This window comes from Chiloscyllium plagiosum, chromosome 31 (assembly GCF_004010195.1).
Source record: "Chiloscyllium plagiosum isolate BGI_BamShark_2017 chromosome 31, ASM401019v2, whole genome shotgun sequence".
Classification (NCBI taxonomy): domain Eukaryota; kingdom Metazoa; phylum Chordata; class Chondrichthyes; order Orectolobiformes; family Hemiscylliidae; genus Chiloscyllium; species Chiloscyllium plagiosum.
Genome location: NC_057740.1, coordinates 16,461,197 through 16,483,130, shown reverse-complemented (window position 1 = coordinate 16,483,130; position 21,934 = coordinate 16,461,197). Strand labels below are relative to the sequence as shown.

General features: G+C 40.8%; 1 protein-coding gene across 1 annotated transcript in view; it reads right to left on the bottom strand.

Moving 5' to 3' along the window:
• Positions 1-6,557: 6,557 nt before the first annotated feature.
• The window catches only part of timm44 (translocase of inner mitochondrial membrane 44 homolog (yeast)), an 86,200-nt gene continuing 70,823 nt past the window's right edge, over positions 6,558-21,934 (bottom strand). Inside the window, exons 12-13 of the mRNA XM_043721044.1 lie at positions 19,580-19,690; positions 6,558-6,940 (exon numbers count right to left, since the gene is read on the bottom strand). Of these exons, the coding sequence (XP_043576979.1) occupies positions 6,821-6,940; positions 19,580-19,690 (231 nt within the window). The 3' untranslated portion in view covers positions 6,558-6,820. The remainder of the gene's footprint in view (positions 6,941-19,579; positions 19,691-21,934) is intronic.

Sequence of the window (21,934 nt, the reverse complement as noted above, 5' to 3'; positions counted from 1 at the left end):
CTAGGGAGAGTTGCTGAACAAACAGACCCTGGAGTGCAAGTTCATAGCTCCTTGAAAGTGGAGTCGCAGGTAGATAGGATAATGAAGGCGGCGTTTGGTATGCTTTCCTTTATTGGTCAGAGTATTGAGTACAGGAGTTGGGAGGTCATGTTGCGGCTGTACAGGACCTTGGTTAGACCACTGTTGGAATATTGCATGCAATTCTGGTCTCCTTCTATCGGAAAGATGTTCTGAAACTTGAAAGGGTTCAGAAAAGATTTACAAGGATGTTGCCAGAGTTGGAGGATTTGAGCTGTAGGGAGAGAGGCTGAACAGGCTGGGGCTGTTTTCCCTGGAGCGTCGGAGGCTGAGGGGTGACCCTATAGAGGTTTACAGAATCATGAGGGGCATGGATAGGGTAAATAGACAAAGTCTTTTTCCTGGAGTGGGGGTGTCCAGAACTAGAGGGCATAGGTTTAGGGTGAGAGGGGAAAGATATAAAAGAGACCTAAGGGGCAACTGTTCACTCAGAGGGTGGTACGTGTATGGAATGAGCTCCCAGAGGAAGTGGTGGAGGCTGGTACAATTGCAACATTTGGATGGGTATATGAATAGGAAGAGTTTGGAGGAATATGGGCCGGGTGCTAGCAGGTGGGACTAGATTGGGTTCGGATATCTGGTCGGCATATACGGGTTGGACCGAAGGATCTGTTTCCATGCTATACATCTCTATGCCTCTATAACTGCAGATGTCAGAGAAATTGCTCGTGAAACTCATCAGGTCTGGCAGAGTCTTTGGGGAGAAAGCAGAGCTAACATTTTGAGACCCCTGCCCATTGAGTCCACTCTGCCATTCAATCATGGCTGATAGGTTTCTCAACCCCATTCTCCTGCCTTCTCTTCGTAATCTTTCATTCTATCTATTTTAAAGCTACTCAATGACTTGGCCTCCATAGTTTTCTGTGGCAATGAGTTCCACAGGTCCACAACCCTCTCGCTGAAGAAATTCCTCTCTGGGGACGTGCCCGCATGTACTAGTGGAACTATCTTCTCCATGTCTAGTCTACCCAGGCCTCTCAGTATTGTGGAAGTTTCAATTAGATACCCCATCCCCCCCAGTCCCTCTAAACTCCGTCGGGTACAGGTCCAGAGTCCTCAACCACTCCTCATATGACAAGCCCTTCATCACTGGGATCACTTTTGTAAACCTCCTCTGGAGCCTCTCCAATGCCAGCACATCCATCCTTAGATACAGGGCCTGAAACTACTCTCAACGTTCCAAGTGCAGTCTGACCAGAACCTTAACAAAAACATAAGTTGCTGGAAAAGCTCAGCAGGTCAGGCAGCATCTGTTTCAGTGACCCTTCCTCAGAACTGATGGTAGCTAGGAAAAAGTCAGTTTTTATGCAAAAGATAGCTGCGGGGGAGGGGGTAAGGACTAAACGATAGGTAGAGGTGAAAGAGAGAGAAGAATGGTTGGATAGACAAAGGAGTCGACAATGATCTGGCTAGGAGAGTGAATAGCTGTTAATGGAGACTGTTACTGGCTAACAATAGGTAGCGTGTAATCGCAGACCATGTGATAACAAGGCCTGGTGTGTGGGGATGGGGGCAAGGATATGGCCGAGTTCAGACTCTAAAATTACTGAACTCGATATTAAGTCCGTAGGACTGCAGGGTCCCCAAGCAGAAAATGAAGTGTTATTCTTCCAGCTCACATTGAGCTTCACTAGAAACTGCAGCAAACCGGAGACAGAGATGCTGGCCAGGGAACAGGTCGGGTGTTAAAAGTAGCAGGCAACTGGGAGCTCGGGGTCTTTTTTGTGAGCAGCACGTAGATGTTCTGCAAAGCGGTCACCCAGTCTATGCTTCGATTCCCCAATATGAGCAACGGATGCAGTCGACTAGATTGTGAGAAGTGCAGGTAAAGTGCAGGAAGGTATATTTGGGCCCTTGGATACTAAGAAGGGAGGAGGTAAATGGGCAGGTGTCACACCTTCAGTGGTTGCAGGGGAAGGTGCCGTTGGACTGGGGGGGTTGGGAAGTGGGGGGGGGGGGTTGTTGGGAGTGAAGGAAGAGTGGACCAGGGTGTCCCAGAGGGAATGATCCCTGCAGAAGGCAGACAAGGGAGGGAAGGGGAATGTGTGTCTGGTGGTGACATCTCGATGAAGGTAGTGGAAATGGCGGCTGATGACCTTCTAGACGGTCAGTTCCCTCATCCTCCCTGAAGCTGCCACTCTCATCCACACGGATTAAGAATCTCAAACCTGTTAGATGAGCTCAGAGCTAAGGCTGCTTCAGCACTATTTCCTGGATCCCTCTACCTATCTCATTTGTAGTCACTCTCCTATCCCTGACCAACTTGGAAGTCGTTAATCTAAGGGATGTGATTGTGTCCTGAAACACAGCATCCAGGTAACTCTTCCCCCTCCCTGACGTGTTGCAGTGCTTGAAGCTCAGACTCCAGCTCATCAACTGAGCCAGAGTTTCTCAAACAACCAACATTTATTACAAGTGTGGTCAGTATGAATGAGATTCACCAGCTCGCACGTCTTGCAATTACAACACATTTCCTGGCATCTCTATTTCTTAATTTTAAAAAAATCATACCAATCGTTAATTTTTTTGCCTGTAATTATTTATCCCACTTACCTTCAATCTGAAAGTAACCTCTAATAGATAGTAATAATATGAGTAGTTACAGTTTACCTGTGATTTTTGTGTTGGGTCCCTGTCCCTGGCCTTTAATTTAGCCTGTTAAAGAACCTTGCAAACTATGAGCCAAAAAACAAGCAAAACACACCTCTTCCCCTCTGCACTGAATTCTGTCACCTTCCAATTTCTCAAACTATCTATTCTTGGGCTGTCTGTGTGTCTCTCTCTGTGGTTGTGATCTCTCCTTCCTGACTGTTCAAAACTTACTGATCATGCATTTTCAACAGGCCCTTTCTTAAACAGAGCTGTGGTAACTCCCACTAGTTAAGCTTCAATAGGAGTAACTAACGCTTTATTGAGGCTTCAGGTGATTGATAACTGAATACTTGAGGCTCCAAGGAGAAACTTAAGAAAGCACTTAGGAAAGCAAAGACGGGGCATGCAAAAGCACTGGTGGGTAAGATTAGAGAGTATTCCAAAATAATCTGTATCTAGAGAAAGAGCATAACCATGGAAAAAATGGGGCCAAATCAGTACCAAGGGGGGGGGAATGTACGAGTAGTGCTGCAGGATATTGGTAGGGTATTAAATGAATGTTTCACATCTGTATTTGGAGGAGGAGGATGTAGGGTTTGAATTCAGAAAGACGGACAGTGAGGTTCTTAAGCAGTTTGACAGAACAAAGAAGTATTGGAGATTCTGGCACGCTGAAAAGTGGACAAATCCCCAGATCCAAATGAGTTCTAAACCAGGTTGCTGTGTGAGACAAGAGGCAATTATAGGGCTCTAACCCAAATTTTTAATTCTTCTCTGGCTACAGAAGAGGTGTCAGAGGTTTCACTTTTTCAGGGAAATAGTGATGTCTTGAATGATTCTATAAGAAGGGGCCTAAAGATAAATCAAGAATTACAGGCAGTGAGTCTCTCATTAATGGAAGAAAATTCTGAAATAGAGAATTAATTTCCCCTTTGGAGAGGCAAAGTTTGATCATGTATAGTCAGCATGGCTTTGTCACGGGAGGTCAAGGTTAAGCTGGAATTAATTTTTTGAGGAAGTGACCAAATGTGTCGATGAGTGTAGTGTAGCTGATGCAGTTTATATGGATTTTCGCAGAGCCTTTGACAAAGTGAAAGACTGATAAAGAGGGGAAAGGCACATGGGATCCAGGATAAGTTGGATCCAAAATCAGCTTAGTTGTAGGAAATGGAGGCTGGTGATATCTATAACCGTGTGCGCATGTGTGGGGGAGCTGGGGAGGGGGAATGATGACTAGGTTTGTGGAGTAAGGAGGTCTTACGTTACAGGAAAGTGAGGACGGGAAAAGCACAGTAAGTCAAGCAGCATCAGAGGAGCAGGAGAATCAACATTTTGGGCATAAACCCTTCATCAGGAATGTGGGGTGGGGCAGAAAGGGAGCTGGGAGATAAATAGGAGGGTGGGGGTAAGGTAGCTGGGAAGGTGATAGGTAGATGCAGGTGGGAGTGATGATGATAGGTCAAAGGAGAGGGTGGAGTGAGAAGGAAAAATGACATTTAGGACAGTTCCCAGTTCCCTTAGAACCACCCCCACCACCACCACCCCCCCCCCAACACACACACATATTCTGATGAAGGGCTTACATTCCTGCTTTGTAGATGGTGTGTGACCTTCTGTGCTTTTCCAGTGCCACACTTTTCCATTCCTACATTAAGGTGAATATAGACAGACTGGTCAGTTCAGTGGCAGATAAATGGATCTGGGTGGGTTACTCTTTGGAGGGGTCGGTGTGGACTGGTTGGGCCGAAGGGCCTGTTTCCACACTGTAGGGAATCTAATAAAAACTAAAAAAAAAGTGAGGTGCAACACTTCGGAGAAAGTAACCAAAGCAGTATTCACCAAATGGCAGGACATTAGGAAGCTCAGAGAAGCAGAGGGATTTTAAGGTGCTTGACCACAGACCTCTGGAGGCAGTAGGACTGGTTAATAGGGTAGTCAAAAGGGACACTTGCCTTTATCAGATGTGACGTAGATTCTGAGAGCAGGGAGGTTATGCTGAAATTGTACAAAACTTTGATTCAGCCACAGCTGGAATACTGTATGCATTGCTGGTCTGGTCACCCCACTTTAGGAAGATTGTGATTGCATCCCCTTTAAAGCAGAGGATATATACCAGGATATTGGCTAGGACATTGCAGTTTCTTTATGAAGAGGCTGGAAAAGCTCAGGTAGTTTTCTTTACAGCAGAAAAGGCTGAGGAAGGATCATAAGATTATTAGGGGCATGAATAGGTTGACTAGAAATTTGCTGTTCCCCTTAATTGAAGGGTCAATAACAAGGGGACATAATCTGTACCATTCACCTTTAAAGTGAGAGCAGATGTGTTTGAAGATATTTTCACCCAGAGGCTGACGGAAATCTGGGATGCACTACCTGGAAGGGTAGTTGTGGCAAGAAACCTCACAACCTTTAAAACTTACTTAGATGAGCACTTTGCCTACAGCCTTGAATGTCATGACAAATGCTAGAAGGTAGGGCTTATGTAGCTTTAGAGTGGTTTTATCAGTGCAGGCTCTATAGATCAATGGGCCTCTTCTGTATTGTATGTTTCTAGTTGTACAGAACATTAATAAAGTGGTGTCTAGAATGATGTGTACAAGGCAGGTTGCATTGATCAAATAAGCTATTATGGCACTGGAAAGGGCACTGGCTGTCTCATGGGTCAAAGACAGAATGTGTTTGGTGGAAATTAAGAATCATTACAGGAATGATTATTCTATTATATTATAGCAAAGACCACCAAATTAATGGGAAGGACAGCATAAACTTTATTATTTGTAGTAGACCATTCTGTTGATATGTAACAGGCTCAGTGTCATGGCAGTGTTGAAGGTGGACAATGATTCCTGAATCAGGATGCTTGAAGAAAATTGCTGTGTCTTGGATAGCACACCAAGTGTCACTGGTATTGTGGCTACGAATATCCAGGTTACCCTACCCCACACTGGAAATGTAGATAGTGAAGAGATTCAGGAAGTGAACCACAGCACAAAAAGAGATGCTGCTGATCGTTTGCAGCCACTGAATTCATTTAGCTGGTTCAACTGAGCCTCTGCTGCTTTTGAGCCCTTGGATTTTGACATTGGGTGCTCAGCAATGATGATGTCAAAGATCAGAGGAGTTGGACAGATCTTGGTTATTATTACATGCCAGAAGAAAGTGAGGACCGCAGATGCTGGAGGTCAGAGTCAAGAGTACCTGAAACTTCGATTCTCTTGCTCCTTGGATGCTGCCTGACCTGCTGTGCTTCTCCAGCACCAACTCTTGACTCTGACCTCCAGCATCTGCAATCCTCACTTCCTCCTAGTTGATTTCAACCGTACTGCGAAGCCTCTTCCAAGGATGCCTACCTTGAAGAAGTTCTCCTCTCTCTACAAAGATTCCTGATGAAGGGCTTATGCCCGAAACGTTGATTCTCCTGCTCCTCGGATGCTGCCTAACTGGCCGTGCTTTTCCAGCACCACACTCTCGACTTATTATTCCATGCCACTTGTTTGCCCAAACTTGGATTCTGCAAAATTCTTCTTGTAGAAGAAATCCATTTCAATCAAAGCAAGAATTGTATATAAGCGTATCAGTGAACAGGCTGTGTTAACCTGAAAGCAGCTGACATTTCCTGTGAGGAAACTCTGGAACTATGCCTTACAGTTGCAATTATCAAGCTCCCAATAACTACAAACATATCCTATCTTTCCCAGAATTGAAGATCAGGTTGTCAGTTGGTCAGACCATAACTTTGTTTCCAGTCAATTTTCATTGCAACAAATTGATACTTACACTATTATCCTGTTGGGAATTTAGCATTAAATATTATAAATACAATGACTGGGAATGCAGAACAACAAAGAAAATTGTAAAAGAGAGGGAAAACACAGAACCAAATATCATACTGTTAGAAAAAAAGTTCTACTTTTTATTTAATACAAATTATTTACAAGATAGCAAGCATGCTTTACTGCCACCGTCACCCACGGACCTGGGCACCAAAACCTTCTCAGTCTTCATGTGACACAGCAGCAACTTTGAGTCTTAAGGCTCTACTGGCTGAAACATGTTGTATTGACAAAATGGCGTGGCCACATTTCAGCAGAAACGTAGAGGCATTTCATGATGGAACAGTGCAGAAATCCTGACGCACAAGCCCTTTCCCTTACAGGATCTGTTCTGAGCTTGATGCAGAAATATCCAAGAGCCTCCATGCAGCATATGGGTTAAGCTCATCTTGATCTCTACAAAGAGCCCACACGTAAAGCATCCTCAATACCTTATCCTGGGAGGGACACAAAAGAGAATGGGGGCAAGGTTGGGAGAAGGAAGAGAGACAAAAATATAAAATATGCTATGTTTGATGCAAAAGCATTCCAGCAATTATCATTAAAGCTCTTATGCAACTTGCTAATCTATTGTGGCCTGAGTGAAACACAAACAAACAGAACCTTGTATGAGGCCTTAAAGTGAGCCCATCAATAATGCCCACTTTAAAGGGAAGGCTAATTTAATATGAAAAGTTGACAGAGCAATGTAATGTAAATCAGATCAAACTACCCATCTTTCCAACTACTGTAATATCACAAGCTTCCAGAAAAAATGCTTTGAAGCAGCCCATTATTAAATACATTTATAAATTTTAACAAACATTTAAATTAATACAGGACTGTGTTCCCTAGAGGCTAACTAATTATAACTAATTACACGCGCATTTAACCACATTTGAGGTTTGAAGTACTGGAGTTTTAAAACTTAATTCAAAGGCAAGATAATGCAGATGTATGAAATCAGAAATAAAACAGGAATTGCTGGATCTGTGGACACAGAATTAGAGGTGATGTTTTAGGCTAATAATGCAAGTTCAGAAAGGTCCTCAGCAACTCAGTCTCTCTTTCCAAAAATGCTCGCTATATATTTTCGGAATTTACGAATTTGATTTATTTATTTAACTTAATTCAACAGAAGATAACAGGTTTCAATTTTTCACTAATCTAGCAGTCACCGATTAACATCATCCTGAATACAAGGTGTTGACAATGATGCTCTTGTAATTACTTTATTCAAATTCAAGTTCTAAGAACTTGTCAAAATCTTTCAAATAATCATGTCAGCAAAAACATAAGTTGCCACAAGCCTGCCCTTTTCAATATACAATGCAAAACCAATGGTTCCACAGAATTGTGTGCATGCACTTTTTATGTTAAGTGAAACAGACTTTTTTAGTAAGACGTAAGTAGTAAACTATTTAATGGATAATATATTAATCTGATGTTAAAGTGAAGCTGTCTCTCTTTAAACTACAAAGCTTAACTAATGTTACATAAATACTGGATGAGTTTTTTTAAAAAGATTGTTTTTATTCATTCATAGGATGTGGGCTGCACTGGTCAGGTCAGCATTTATTATCTATCTCATCCCTAATTGCTCAGAGGGCAGTTGTGTGTCAACTACATTGCTGTGGGTCTAGGGTCATGTGTAGGCCAGAAAAGGGAAGGATGGCAGTTTCCTTCCCTGAAGGACGTTAGTCAACCAGATGGACTTTTCTGACAATTAACAATCGTTTCACAATCATTAGACTCCTAATTCCAGGTATTTATTGAATTTACCATCTGCCTTGGCAGGATTCAAACCCAGGACCCCAGTACATTACCTGGGTCTCTGGATTAATAATCTAGCAAAAATACCACAACGTATTATCAACTCCCCTCTAAGTTGATATTCACCTGGCCTTGTTTTAGTTGAGAACTTGTAGATCCAAGTACTTTTTTTTTCTGGTCATTGCAAATGATTCAAGACATTTGGTTAAATATATATAATTAGCCTAAATCAAGTGTGACAAAGTGAGATTGCTCATGTAATGGAAAACACTTTTATCCCACACTTAAATAAAGTAAAAAGTTACAAATGTAGAATTTACCATCTTTTAGTATCTTGTTGCAGATGTAAAGCAATTTTATTTAAACATCAAAGCAAAGTCATTTCTTCTGACTCTAGTCACACACTGACCTCAATGTGCTTATTTACACCAACTAAACATTGGAACATTAAGTGACAGGCAATTTACACAGAACTTCAACTTAATAACTTGGTAAAATGCAATGTCTGCTGCATCCTAAAAGATTCCATTCCTGAATAGAACAGCAGGTCTTTCGTAATTATATCTAGAAACATGGAATGAACCAGAGGAACACAGAAGGAAATAGGGAACCAGGGAGGCAATTGTGATCAGATTGTAAGATAATTTCTTTAAGATAATGACGGAAAGAACTCAGAAAAATAAAATATTCAACAATACTGTTGAATAACAACGGGAAACATTTAAAATGATGCCGGAGAGAAAATATCTACAACTGGAAGCATCAACTGAATACTTCAGGTGTCAAGGAGGAATAAAGTCAAAGGAGCAATTGAGAGTTGAGAAAAGGGTGTACATTCAGAAACTAGTTAGCAAAGGTGTGCATAATAAGTGAGACTAGGAAGAGATTAACAGCAAAGTAGAAAAAATTAGCAAGGCCAAGAATTTTTTTAAAAAACAGATATGTCAGTTAGTAAGAGGAAGTTGAGATGGGTGCAAGACCATTAAGGGATATTAACAGAGGGTATCAGAGAATGAGGCAAAGCAGGAATATTAAATAATTATTTTGCTTCAGTATTTACAAACTGGAAATATAACTGTTACACATTGAATGATGAAAGTAGCAAAAACGTTAAGCAGTTAAAATAAAAGGATGTACAGAATAAACTATTAAAACTCAAAAAAGATAACATCCCTGATGGATTGCATTCAGATATTTTAACAGATTCTAGGCTAGAGATGGGAGCAGCTTTACTACTTATATTTAATTATTTGTTAATGTATTACAAGACTGACATATAGCTCATGTAATTCCTGTCTTCAATAAGGATAATAAAGAAATATAAAGAAAATTATACAGCAGCCAGTTTAATGTCAGTGCTAGGAAAAATAACAGAATCTCTACAAAAGGAGAATAGAAAAATATCTGGAAACTGAAATACAGCAATGAACTGTTAGTATGGATCGCAAAGGGGAAGACCTTATTTGACCATTGTTATTTAATTCCGAGATGACAATGAGAATACAATGGTTATGCAGCAGACAGGATTTATCTGGGCTCTCAAAAGGCATCCAATAAGCGCTTCTTAATGCACTAATGTTCTTATTTAGAAAAGCAAATCAGGGCAGGACTTACACTCTTCATGGTAAAGTCCTGGGGAATTTTGCTGATCATAGAGACTTTGGAGTTCATTGTTCTTTGAGAGTGGAGTCGCAGGTAGACAAGATAGTGAAGGCTGCATTTGGTATGCTTGCCTTTATTGGTCAGTGCATTGAATATAGATATTGGGAGGTCATGTTGCAGCTTTACGGGACGCTGGTTAGGCCACTTTTGAAATAGTGCGTGCAATTCTGGTCTTCCTGCTATACAAAGGGTGTTGTGAAACTTGAGAGGATTCAGAAAAGATTTACAAGGATGTTGCCAGGGTTGGAGCATTCGATCTATAGGGAAAGGCTGAATAGACTGGGGCTATTTTCACTGGAGCGTTGGAGGCTAAGGGATGACTTTATAGGGGTTTATAAAATCATGAGGGGCATGGTTAGGGTAAATAGGCAAGGTCTTTTCCCCAGGGTGTAGAAGTCCAAAACTAGATGGCACAGATAAGCTGAGAGGGAAAAGATTTAAAAAGAACTTAAGGAGCAACTTTTTCACGCAGAGGATGGTAGGTGTACGGAATGAGCTGCCAGAAGTAGTAGTGGAGGCTGATACAACTACAACACTGAAAAGACATCTGAATAGGAAGGGTTTAAGAGGGGTATGGGTCAAATGCTGACAAATGGGACTAGATTCATTTGGGGTATATGGTTGGCACGGACAAGTCGGGGTCTGTTTCCGTGCTGTATATTACTATGACTCTATGAATAAAGTAAGAGAATGCGGAGTTAAGGGAGATGTAGAAGGATAGATTGTTAGCTAGCTTCAAGACAAACAAATGTTAAGAGTACTGGCATTTATTCAGAGCATTAGTGTCTCATGAGGATTTGTGCTGAGACTAATACTATTTGTAATTTACTTTAATGATTTGGATCTTGGAATCAAAAACTGAATTTCCAAAATGTGCAAACCACACCAAATTGCTGGGTATGCCTGAGGTAGTATTCTGAATCATGAGATCATTTATTATTTGAAAGGTACAAGTCTAGCCAGGACTAGCGAAACTAAGGCATCTGAGAGTACAAATATGCTCATTATCAAACTCTGCATCCCAGGTTTGGAAGCCCTTGGAATAAAAATGCAAAACAAGCATCAGACAATTTCTAGAGGTATGGAACTCAAAATTAGGGAAATTATGGCAAACCTGCATCAAACCTTCATTAAACTACACTTAGTAATACTGTGTGCAGTTTTGGGATATAGTGACAATGAAGGGGGTGCAGTGGACTTTCACAAACATAATCCTAGAAATTGGTGATTTATACATCAGGGGAATATTAATTGGTTGTGTCTCTTTTCTATATTAGACCCAATAGAACCTTAGAAGTTATGGAAAGTTTTGGTCAAATAAATAAGAATGCTGTTCCACACAAGTGGAAAATTAAGTTAGAGGCTGTCAACATAACAGTCACCAAACAGAAACTGAAAAAAACCCTTCTTTGCCCACAGGGTAGTGAGAATGTGAAACGGGCTACCATGGAGTGGTTGAAGTGAACAATACAGATTCATTTATGGACAAGTGAGACCAGCATTTAAAAGGAAGAGAAAATAGAGGATTACAATGACAGATTTAGACAAGGATAGATGGGAGGATGCTTCGGTGGAACATGGACTGATTGGGCCAAAGGACCTATTTCTATGCTGTATGTTCATTGCCCTGAAATCTGAACTACCAGGATTAACACAATGAGAAATGCACTCAGATTGAAAAAGTTATCTCCATATACCATAATACAAATGCAAACTTGCTACCCTTTCCTCTATGTTGACATTTATAATGTAGTTGTTACCATAGCGAAAGCAAGAGTCAATTCAAAATAAACTGAGTATAATGTCAATAAATTCTTTTAATGTACGTAGGAGTTGATAAATAGTCGTAACAAAATGAGACATTAAAATGTAAAGCTTATTTTGCAGTAGAAGAACTACCATATTAAGTACCATAAGTAGTACTAATCAATCTCCCATGGTGTTGAGAATGGAAAGTCTCCTGGTAAAATAGGATCAGCATTTGATGTGGATGGATTAATTAGGTCAAGGACTACAGATAAAATTCAATCACTATTTTAAAGTATCCACTGCACAAAGTTTACATAAAGACCTGATAAAACTTAAAAATATTCTTTCCTATTTTTAATACTGCAACAAATTCCTACAAATTTCAACCAAACCTGTCACATTGCAATACACCATTTCCACCATTGATAATGCTACAGTGGCTCTATTGCACGGAGAGTTTATCCATAGCACGATAAGTTTATACATGTATTTCCAGTATAAACATATCCACTTAAATTTCTATTAGAAAAAATAGTAGGAAATACACTAATATACAACTCACATCATAGATAATTTTACATAAAAATAATTTCACTTTTTTTTTAAAAAGTAAGAGATGCAAAACCTTGCTATCGCTGTGCTGGCCCTTTCAATTTTTATGTTTTTCAGGTTCACTTAAGACTTTAAAGCTAATTAGCCACCCATATGATAAGCCAGAGATCTGACTTGCTGTGATCAACTCACTTCCTTTTCATGGAAGTCAGCAATTCAGAGCGTGTGTTGGGTGTACATACCCAGTGGTAATTTCTCCCATGCCTAGACTGCAATTTTAATCTAATCTTTGCAGATTGAAAGATTGCCACATGCCTTGTGAATAGAAACCTGGAATTTTAACAAAATAATGCAGGCATACGTAAATCCAATTCTTTGATGCAATAAGTATGTTCATACAACTACAATTAGGCTATTATGTAGTTGGCACAATTCCTGGATGTTAATCCAGGAATGTTTATTCTATGTAGCAATCTTTTGCTCATTTGTTGAAAGTTGCAATGAGCTGCAGCTTTATTTCAACAGTAATCAGCACAAAATGCAACTCCCAACCCCAAAACACAACACCTGCAACACACCCCCCCCCACCGCCCATACTATTGAGAGAATTAGGATGTAAGCACACAGTATGCAATTAATGATTAATGAGATGTTATTATTCTTGTTTATTCTTGAATTTGTTACATTTTATGTGCAAACTAGTGAGAAAACAGCTGTTTTTACTCAACATAAATGGGAAGAATTAATGACATTATAGCTGGGAACTTTGGTATTTATAGTAAGCTATTTCGTTATGTTTTGTGAATATAAACAATCGCCTGCTTATACACGAATGATTTAAGCTGCAAGGACAATACATGTATATTTCCTGTGTAATGCTAAAACTGGACATTATTACTGGAAATTGCAATTTAAGTAGTTCATGCCTGTCTCTTCTGTTTCTAAGGTGGATTGAATGAAACCAAGTGAAACTAATTTCATTTGTTAAACTGATTCAGCATACTACAAATCTTCTTACCAGTAGGTAAGTTGGAGTAACTAATACAGTAGTGACCTTACAAGACCTTACATTCTGGGTAATCCAAGATGGAGGACGGGAAAAACTTCTGGCAAAAACAGGCAGCTCCTTTATTGAAGTATTTTAGGTGTTGGAGGTGATTTCCTTGAATTCCAGGAGCAGCAATTACTGTTCTATATGCTGTTGCATTGTTTTGGAACCTCAGAGGAAAAAAAAATCAAAACAATGGCACTTTTAAAAGGGAGAGGAACAGACAAAGGCAGCACATGGTCTGTGCAGGACAGAGAGAGAGAAAATCACCCACACTGCTAACTGACAGAGCAGTGAACCTGCACAGTTACTGCCTTTGCTGTTGAATTCATGTATTGCGGGCCATCGGAGTGCATCTGGGAAAATTAACAGTGAAATTCACAACTGATCTTGGGAAGAGGTCACTGCACAGAAACAGATAAGTGAATAGTTTTAAGTGTGGTCTTGAGGCCCTGCTGTAAGTCTGCATAAGAGAGTAGAGTGGGTTCTTTGTTGATTATATGTTACTTATGGCTTTTATTTTTAAGTTTAATCACATCAAGTTAGCCTGGAGCAGTGCTTTGTTTAGGAATAAGATGGTGCTACTTTCTAGTCTGCAGATTGCAAGAAGCAAAAATGGCCCTTAGTAGAGTGATATGCTCTTCTTGTCGGATGTGGGAGTTTAGGGAGAGTGTATGTGTTACTGAGGATTATATCTGCAACAAATGCTGTTGGTTGAGAATTCTAACAGATCGAATGGATCAGTTGGACTGACAGTTAGAGACAATGAGGAATTTATAAGAGCTGGGAGTGTGATGGATGGCAGTTATAGAAAGGGAGAAAAGCAGCAGTTTCAGTAACACAGATGGGTTAATCTAGGAAAGATAAGAGAAGTAGGCAGGTAGTGTAGGAGTCTTCTGTGGCTATCCCCATTACAAACAAATATGCTGCTTTGGAAAACATAGGGGGTGATAAATTCTCAGTGGAATGTAGCATGAACAGCCAAATTTCTGGTATTAAGACTCTAATGCAATGAGGGCTACATCGGGTTCCAAGAAATCGATTCTGTTAGGGGGACCTCTAGTCAGAGGCACAGACAGATTTTTCTGTGGCCAGCAACAAAATGGTGTGTTGCCTCCCTGGTGCCAGGATCAAGGACATCTCAGAAAGGCTGCAGAATGTTCTCAAGGAGGGAAGAGAGTCCAGCAGGAGGTCATTATATACATTGGAACCAACGACATAGGAAGGGAAAAGGTTGAGATTCTGAAGGGAGATTAGAGAGAGTTAGGAAGGAATTTAAAAAGGAAGCCCTCGAGAATAGTAATATATGGATTACTCCCGGTGCTACGAGCTAGTGAGGGAAGGAATAGGAAAATAGATCAGATGAATGCATGGCTGAGGAGCTGGTGTATGGGAGAAGGATTCACATTTTTGGATCATTCGAACCTCTTCTGGGGTGGAAGTGACTTGTACAAGAAGGTTGGATTGCACCTGAAGTGGAAGGGAACTAATATACTGGCAGCTACAGCTGCTCAGGAGGATATAAATTAGTAAGGTGGGGGGGTTCCCAGGGAGATAGGGAGGAAAGCGATCGATCTGAGACTGGTACAGTTGAGAAAAGCAAATCAAACAGTCAGGGCAGGCAGGGACAAAGCAGAGAACAAGTTAGGACTGATAAATTAAGCTACATTTATTTCAATGCAAGAGGCCTAACAGGGAAGGCAGATGAACTCAGGGCATTGTTAGGAACATGGGACTGGGATATCACAGCAATTACCAAAACGTGGCTATGGGATGGACAGCACTGGCAGCTTAATATTCTATGATACAAATGCTACAGGAAGGACAGAAAGGGAGGCAACAGAGGTGGTGAGTGGCATTTTTTATAACGGATAGCATTACAGCTGTACTGAGGGAGGATCTTCCCGGAAATACATCCAGGGAGGTTATTTGGGTGGAACTAAGAAATAGGAAAGGGATGATCACCTTATTGAGATTGTATTACAGACCTCCCAATAGTCAGCGAGAAATTGAGAAACAAATTTGTAAGGAGATTTCAGTTATCTGTAAAAATAACAGGGTGGTTATGGTAGGGGATTTTAGCTTTCTAAACATCGACTGGGACTGCCATAGGGTTCAGATGGAGAGGGATTTGTTAAGTGTGGACAGGAAAACTTTCTGATTCAGTACGTGGATGAATCTACTAGCGAATGTGCAAAATTCTCTTGGGAAATAAGGCAGGGCAGGTGACTGAGGTGTCAGTGGAGGAGCACATTGGGGCCAGCAACCATAATTCTATTAGTTTTAAAATAGTGATGGAAAAGGATAGACCAGATCTAAAAGTTAAAGTTCTAAATTGGAGGAAGGCCAATTTTGATGGTTTTAGGCAAGAACTCTCAGAAGCTGATTGGGGGCAGCTGTTCGCAGGTAAAGGGACGGCTGGAAAATGGGAAGCCTTCAGAAATGAGATAACGAGAATCCAGAAAAAGTATAATCCTGTTAGGGTGAATGGAAAGGCTGTTAGGTGTATGGAATGCTGGATGACTGGAGAAATTGAGGGTTTGGAGAAGAAAAAAAAAGAAAGCATATGTCAGGTACAGACAGGATAGATCGAGTGAATCCTTAGAAGAGTATAAAGGCAGTAGGAGTATACTTAAGAGGGAAATCAGGAGGGCAAAAAGGGGACATGAGATAGCTTTGGCAAATAGAATTAAGGATAATCCAAAGGGATTTTACAAATACATCAAGGACAAAAGGGTAACTAGGGAGAGAATATGGCCCCTCAAAGATCAGCAAGGCGGCCTTTGTGTGGAGCCGCAGAAAATGGGGGAGATACTAAATGAGTATTTTGCATCAGTATTTACTGTGGAAAAGGACATGGAAGATATAGAATGTAGGGAAATAGATGGTGACATCTTGATAAATGTCCATATTACAGAGGAGGAAGTGCTGGATGTCTTGAAATGCTTAAAAGTGGGCAAATCCCCAGGACCTGATCAGGTATACCCTAATGCTCTGTGGGAAGCTAGGGAAGTGATTGCAAGGCCCCTTGCCGAGATATTTGTATCATTGATAGTCACAGGTGAGGTGCCGGACGCCTGGAGGTGGTGTCACTGTTTAAGAAAGGTGGTAAGGACATGCCAGGGAACTATAGACTGGTGAGCCTGACGTCAGTGGTGGGTAAGTTGTTGGAGGGAGTCCTGAAGTACATGATGTACATGTATTTGGAAAGGCAAGGACTGATTAGGGACAGTCAACATGGCTTTGAGCATGGGAAATCATGTCTCAAAACTTGATTGCGTTTTTGAAGTAACAGATGATTGCTGAGTGCAGAGCATTAGAAGTGATCAACAAGGTCACTCGTAGAAGACTGGTTAGCAAGGTTAAATCTCACAGAATACAGGGAGAACGCGCCATTTGGATACAGAATTGGCTCAAAGGTAGAAGACAGAGGGTAGTGGAGGAGGGATGTTTTTCAGTCGGCAGGCCTGTGACCAGTGGAGTGCCACAAGGATTGGTGCTGGGTCCATTACCTTTCGTCATTTATATGAAAGATTTGGATGTGAACATAGGAGGTATAGTTAGTAAGTTTGCAGATTACACCAAAATTGGAGGTGTAGTGGACAGCGAAGGAGGTTACCTCAGAGTACAATGGGATCTTGATCAGATGGGCCAATGGGCTGAGAAGTGGCAGATGGAGTTTAATTTAGATAAATGTGAGGCACTGCAATTTGGGAAAGCAAATCTTAACAGGATCTATACACTAAATGCTAAGGTCCTGGGGAGTGTTGCTGAACAAAGGAGACCTTGGTGTGCAGGTTCATAGCTCCTTGAAAGTAGAGTCGCAGGTAGATAGGACAGTGAAGGCAGCGTATGGTATGCTTTCCTTTACTGGTCAGAGTACTGAGTACAGGAGTTGGAAGATCATGTTGCGGCTGTACAGGATAAGCCACTGTTGGAATATTGCATGCAATTCTGGTCTCCTTCCTATCGGAAGGATGTTGTGAAACTTGAAAGGGTTCAGAAAAGATTTACAAGAATGTTGGCAGATTTGAGCTATAGGGAGAGGTTGGACATGCTAGGGCTGTTTTCCCTGCAGTGTTGAAGGCTGAGGGATGACCTCATAGAGGTTTATAATATCATGAGGGGCATAGATAGACACGGTCTTTTCCCTGAGGTGGGGGGAGTCCAGAACTGGACGGCATAGGTTTAGGGTGAGAGGAGAAAGGTATAAAAAAGACCTAAGGGGCAACCTTTTCATGCAGAGGGCGGTATGTGTGTGGAATGGGCTGCCACAGGAAGTGGTGGAGGCTGGTAAAATTGCAACATTTAAAAGGCATCTGGATAGGTATATGAATAGGAAGGGTTTGGAGGGATATGGGCCGGATGCTGGCAGGTGGGACGAGATTGGGTTGGGATATCTGGTCGGCATGGACGAATTGGACCGAAGGGTCTGTTTCCATGCTGTACATCTCTCTGACTCTCAATCTGTCTTTGTCCTTGGGAGCTCACAAAACAGACTGAAGGGCACATTCTTGGTTTGACACTTTAGGAAGAGTGTCAACATCAAAAGATTGAGTGTGTTCAGTTATATGGGGAAATTGGAGAACCTGGACTGACCTGGATCTAAACGGTGACTCTGCTTTCTCTCCACAGATGATGCCACACCTGCTGAGCTTCTCCAGCATTATTTCAGATTTCCAGCATCCACAGTTCTTTATTTTATATTAATTAAGAGAAAGCCAAATCAAGGTATTCAAAATTATGAAGCATGACAAAGGAGATTCTGACTGACTGAATCGCTACATAGGAGGAACAACACACTCTGTTGGCTTAGTGGAATTCTGCTATGCTGCAATGTAAACAGCTGTACATTTATGGGGTTTTGATAGATTAAGTAGGAAAAACTAATTCCTCTGGCAGGGTTGGTAATCCAAAGATCACAGATTTTGAAATAATTGTGAATGTGGAAACACTAAATTGGTTATATTTGATTTGGGATGGAAATGTGTTGCTGGAAAAGCGCAGCAGGTCAGGCAGCATCTAGGGAACAGGAGAATCGACGTTTCGGGCATTAGCCCTTTCTCCTCATATATTTGATTTGGAACCCATAATCTGAAAGGATGATGGAATTAGAAATTTTAAAAGAAAACTGGACATATTTGACGCTAACTAATTTGCAGATTCCTGGGAAAAGAGATTTCGGCATGATACTAACTTGGATAGATCTTTGAAATGGACGACACTAAATCATAATATCCTTATAGTGTAGAAACAGGCCATTTGGCCTATCAAGTCCACACTGACCCGCCGAACAGCATCCCACCCAGACCCACCCCTCTACCATACCCCTGTAACCTTGCATTCCCCATGACTAACCCACCAAGCCTGTACATCTCTGAAAGCTATGGGCAATTTAGCACGGCCAATCCATCTAACCTGCACATCTTTGGACTGCAGGAGGAAACCCATGCAAACACGAGAAGAATGTACAAATTTGACACAGTTACCCAAGGCTGGAATTGAACCCGGGTCCCTGTTGCTGTGAGGCAGCAGTGCTAGCCACTGTGCCACCCCTTGATCTGGCAGTCATACAGCACAAAGGGCAGTAACTTGATCTACATTGGCATAATCACAAAAAGGAAACAATCTTCTGTTCCTCATTACTCTCCAGCAGTCCCTTCAACAAAATTTCTGAAGCTGGGGGGAGGGGTATTGGGCTTTAATGTTTCAGACTCTGATGGGTCTTCTATAGTTAAAGAAAAGTCATGTGTGTTTCACCTCTTGTATTAGGATCAGGATACTCTCCCTGAATTTTAGTTACATAGCCACTCTTCATGTTCAAGCCTACAAGGAAAGTGGCGTAGTGAAAGTTGAAGGGTTGAGAATCTCAGTCAACTCTAATCCAATCCTCACTATCTGTGCAGTTTATAATCTGAACCACCTCAGAACAAAAAAAAGAGGAATTTTCAAGACCAAAAATGCCCAATCACCAAGAAAATTCAACATCACCACTCTGGCTGCTCACTGCAGCCCTCAATCCCTCCTCTCTGCAGGAACAAGATCAAATTATTTTAAGACTTTAAGCGTGTTTTTCTGACAATGTAGTCCACAACTTGTATTTCTAATAATTTAATTTTTAAACGTTCCCTGGTACTTCAACTTACACTGAAAGCAAACACTAACACTTTATTGAATCAGTTGCTTTTCACAAACTAAATTGGAAATTGCTTCACTTCAACCAACCAAGTTCACTTTTAATTTTTATAAAAACTCTTGAGATATTTTTGTTATGCTAGCATTTGTGTCATTTCAGGGACTTGAGTTTACATACCGGATCACCCTCTACCACATCTCCATTGTGGTTCTTGATGACCATGACAAGCTGAGCCTGGAAGGTGATAATTAGAACGGGTCCTTGCTCCATCATTTTCCCCATAGCCAGCTGCAATCAAAGAGGAAGTGTGTTGGTCAACAAGAAATGCTCCTCCCTTTCACAGACCGTCAACACATTCCCTTTCGCAAATAAGCTTCTCTTGACAGTTCAATTCAATTAGTAGTTTATAGAAGCCAGTTGAAGCAGTTCTCCTGGTTGTGTGGCATGAAATCCATTTTCACTAATACCAGAATGGGTGAATCAATCAGTAAAGGAAATTTGCTTTTGCGATTTGCTAACACTGAGTTCAGATGATGATATACACTTTACAATGTCACTCGTGTTATCATTTTCTTTCTACTGTCTCAGTTGATTAAGGCTTACAGAACAGAAGTCTTGGTCGTAATTCCAAGTTTATATTAAGTCAACAGACCTCAGCTGGGCTAGCAGCTTGGATTTCCCTTTGGATTACAGAAGGGAAAGTAAAATCAGAGTTGCTGCTGATCATCATTCAACGATGTTGTAAAGTGCAGTGTACCACATCAGATAACGACAAGATTTGGTTTATAAAGCAAACAGTGACTGCTGAGATTGAACATCTTAAATTCACGAATAGTAAGCGTGACTGTGAATTGCTGGAAGGTCCATGTAACCATACCCAGTTAGTGTTATTGCCTTTGGAAGAGTAGCAAATCACAATTAAAAATATTCTTGTTGTACAAAAGCTGGAAAATTAGGACTGAAAAAAGCAATAAGAAAATTGGTGAGGTGAAATGAGAATCCTGGAGATAATGGTTGCAGAACAACATTCTAAACTTAGGTAAGCTGCCAGGAATAGGCTGATAGCAGAAACAGAAACATCATGTACAAACATGTGGTCATTCTGACTTTACATTTCAATGGAGAACTTCAAAGGAAACAATATGAACTGAAACACCAGGGTTGAATTAGGTATTTTCTTTTAAGTTTCAGAACTTGCAGAACTTAAGAGTCCAGAGATCCAAGTGTCAAACTATAAGAACTTAATACTCAGCTTTTGGAGTTCATCCAAAAAAAAGCAGCAAGATCTCAACATTCAATAAAACATGAGGTTTGTCACTAATGTCACCCATTCTTGTACAGTGAATGAAGTTTAATTGTTACTGTTCCATTTTGTAACAGAAAATGTCAATTAAAATGCCATCATTATTTAAACCAGTGTAGTGTTGGACTGAAGCTGACAGCACTGGAATAGAACATTGGGAAATAATAGGGAGGAGGATCTGGAGCAGACTACCCACCCTCTTAAGTCTGCTCTGCCATTTAATGAGATCATTGCTGATCTGATCAAAATTTCAAATCCACACTCTCACCATCCCTGATAATTTCTCATCCTCTCGCTTACCAAGAATATATCCCGGTCTTGAAAATATTCAAAGACTCTACTTCACCAGCTTTCAGGGACGAGAGTTCCAAAGTCTTATAATGCTGAAGGAAAAGAATTTTATTTCATTTTTATTTTAAATGAGCAGCCTCTTATTTGAAAGTGACCCCGAGTTCTAGATTCTCCCATAAAATGAAATATTTTCTCCAAGTCAAGCCTGTTAATACTCCTCAGGACATCAAATGTTTCAATCAAGGCATCTCTTACTCATCTAAACTCCAGCAATACAAGCAGTGACAGTCTAATCCTTCTTCTAAGCAAAGTGTCCATTTCAGGTAGTCAGGTAAACCTGCTATGAATTGACATCAAACTTACATCTTTCCTTCAGTAAGGTGAGCAATAACTGAAACATAACCTTCCTACACTTATAATCTATTTCCCTTGCAATAAATGACAAAAATTTCTCAGCTTTCCTAAATGGTTACTGTCCCTACATACAAACCTTTTGTGATGCATGCAGTAGGATACCCAAATTGTTCTGCATTTCAGAGCTCCATAATTTCTCACTTTCGATAGAATCATACTGTACAGAAGAGGCTCTTCAGTCCATCAAGTATTCACCAACAAAAGAAAAACTACTCCAAATCTATACTAGTTCCACTTTCCAGTACTTGGCTCATAACCTTGAATGTCATGACATTTCAAGTGCTCATCCAAGCACCTTTAAAGATGAATGTTTCCTGCCTCTAATACCTTCCTCGACAGTGCATTCCAGGTTCCCACCATCATCTGGGTGAAACAATTTTCCCACAAATCTTCAAACGTCCTGCCTTTCAGCTTAAAATTATGTCCTCTTGTTAATGAACCTTCAAATAAGGGGAGCTGCTATTTTCTATCCAACCTGTCCATGTCTCCATAAACTTATACATCACAATCAGGTCCCATCTCAG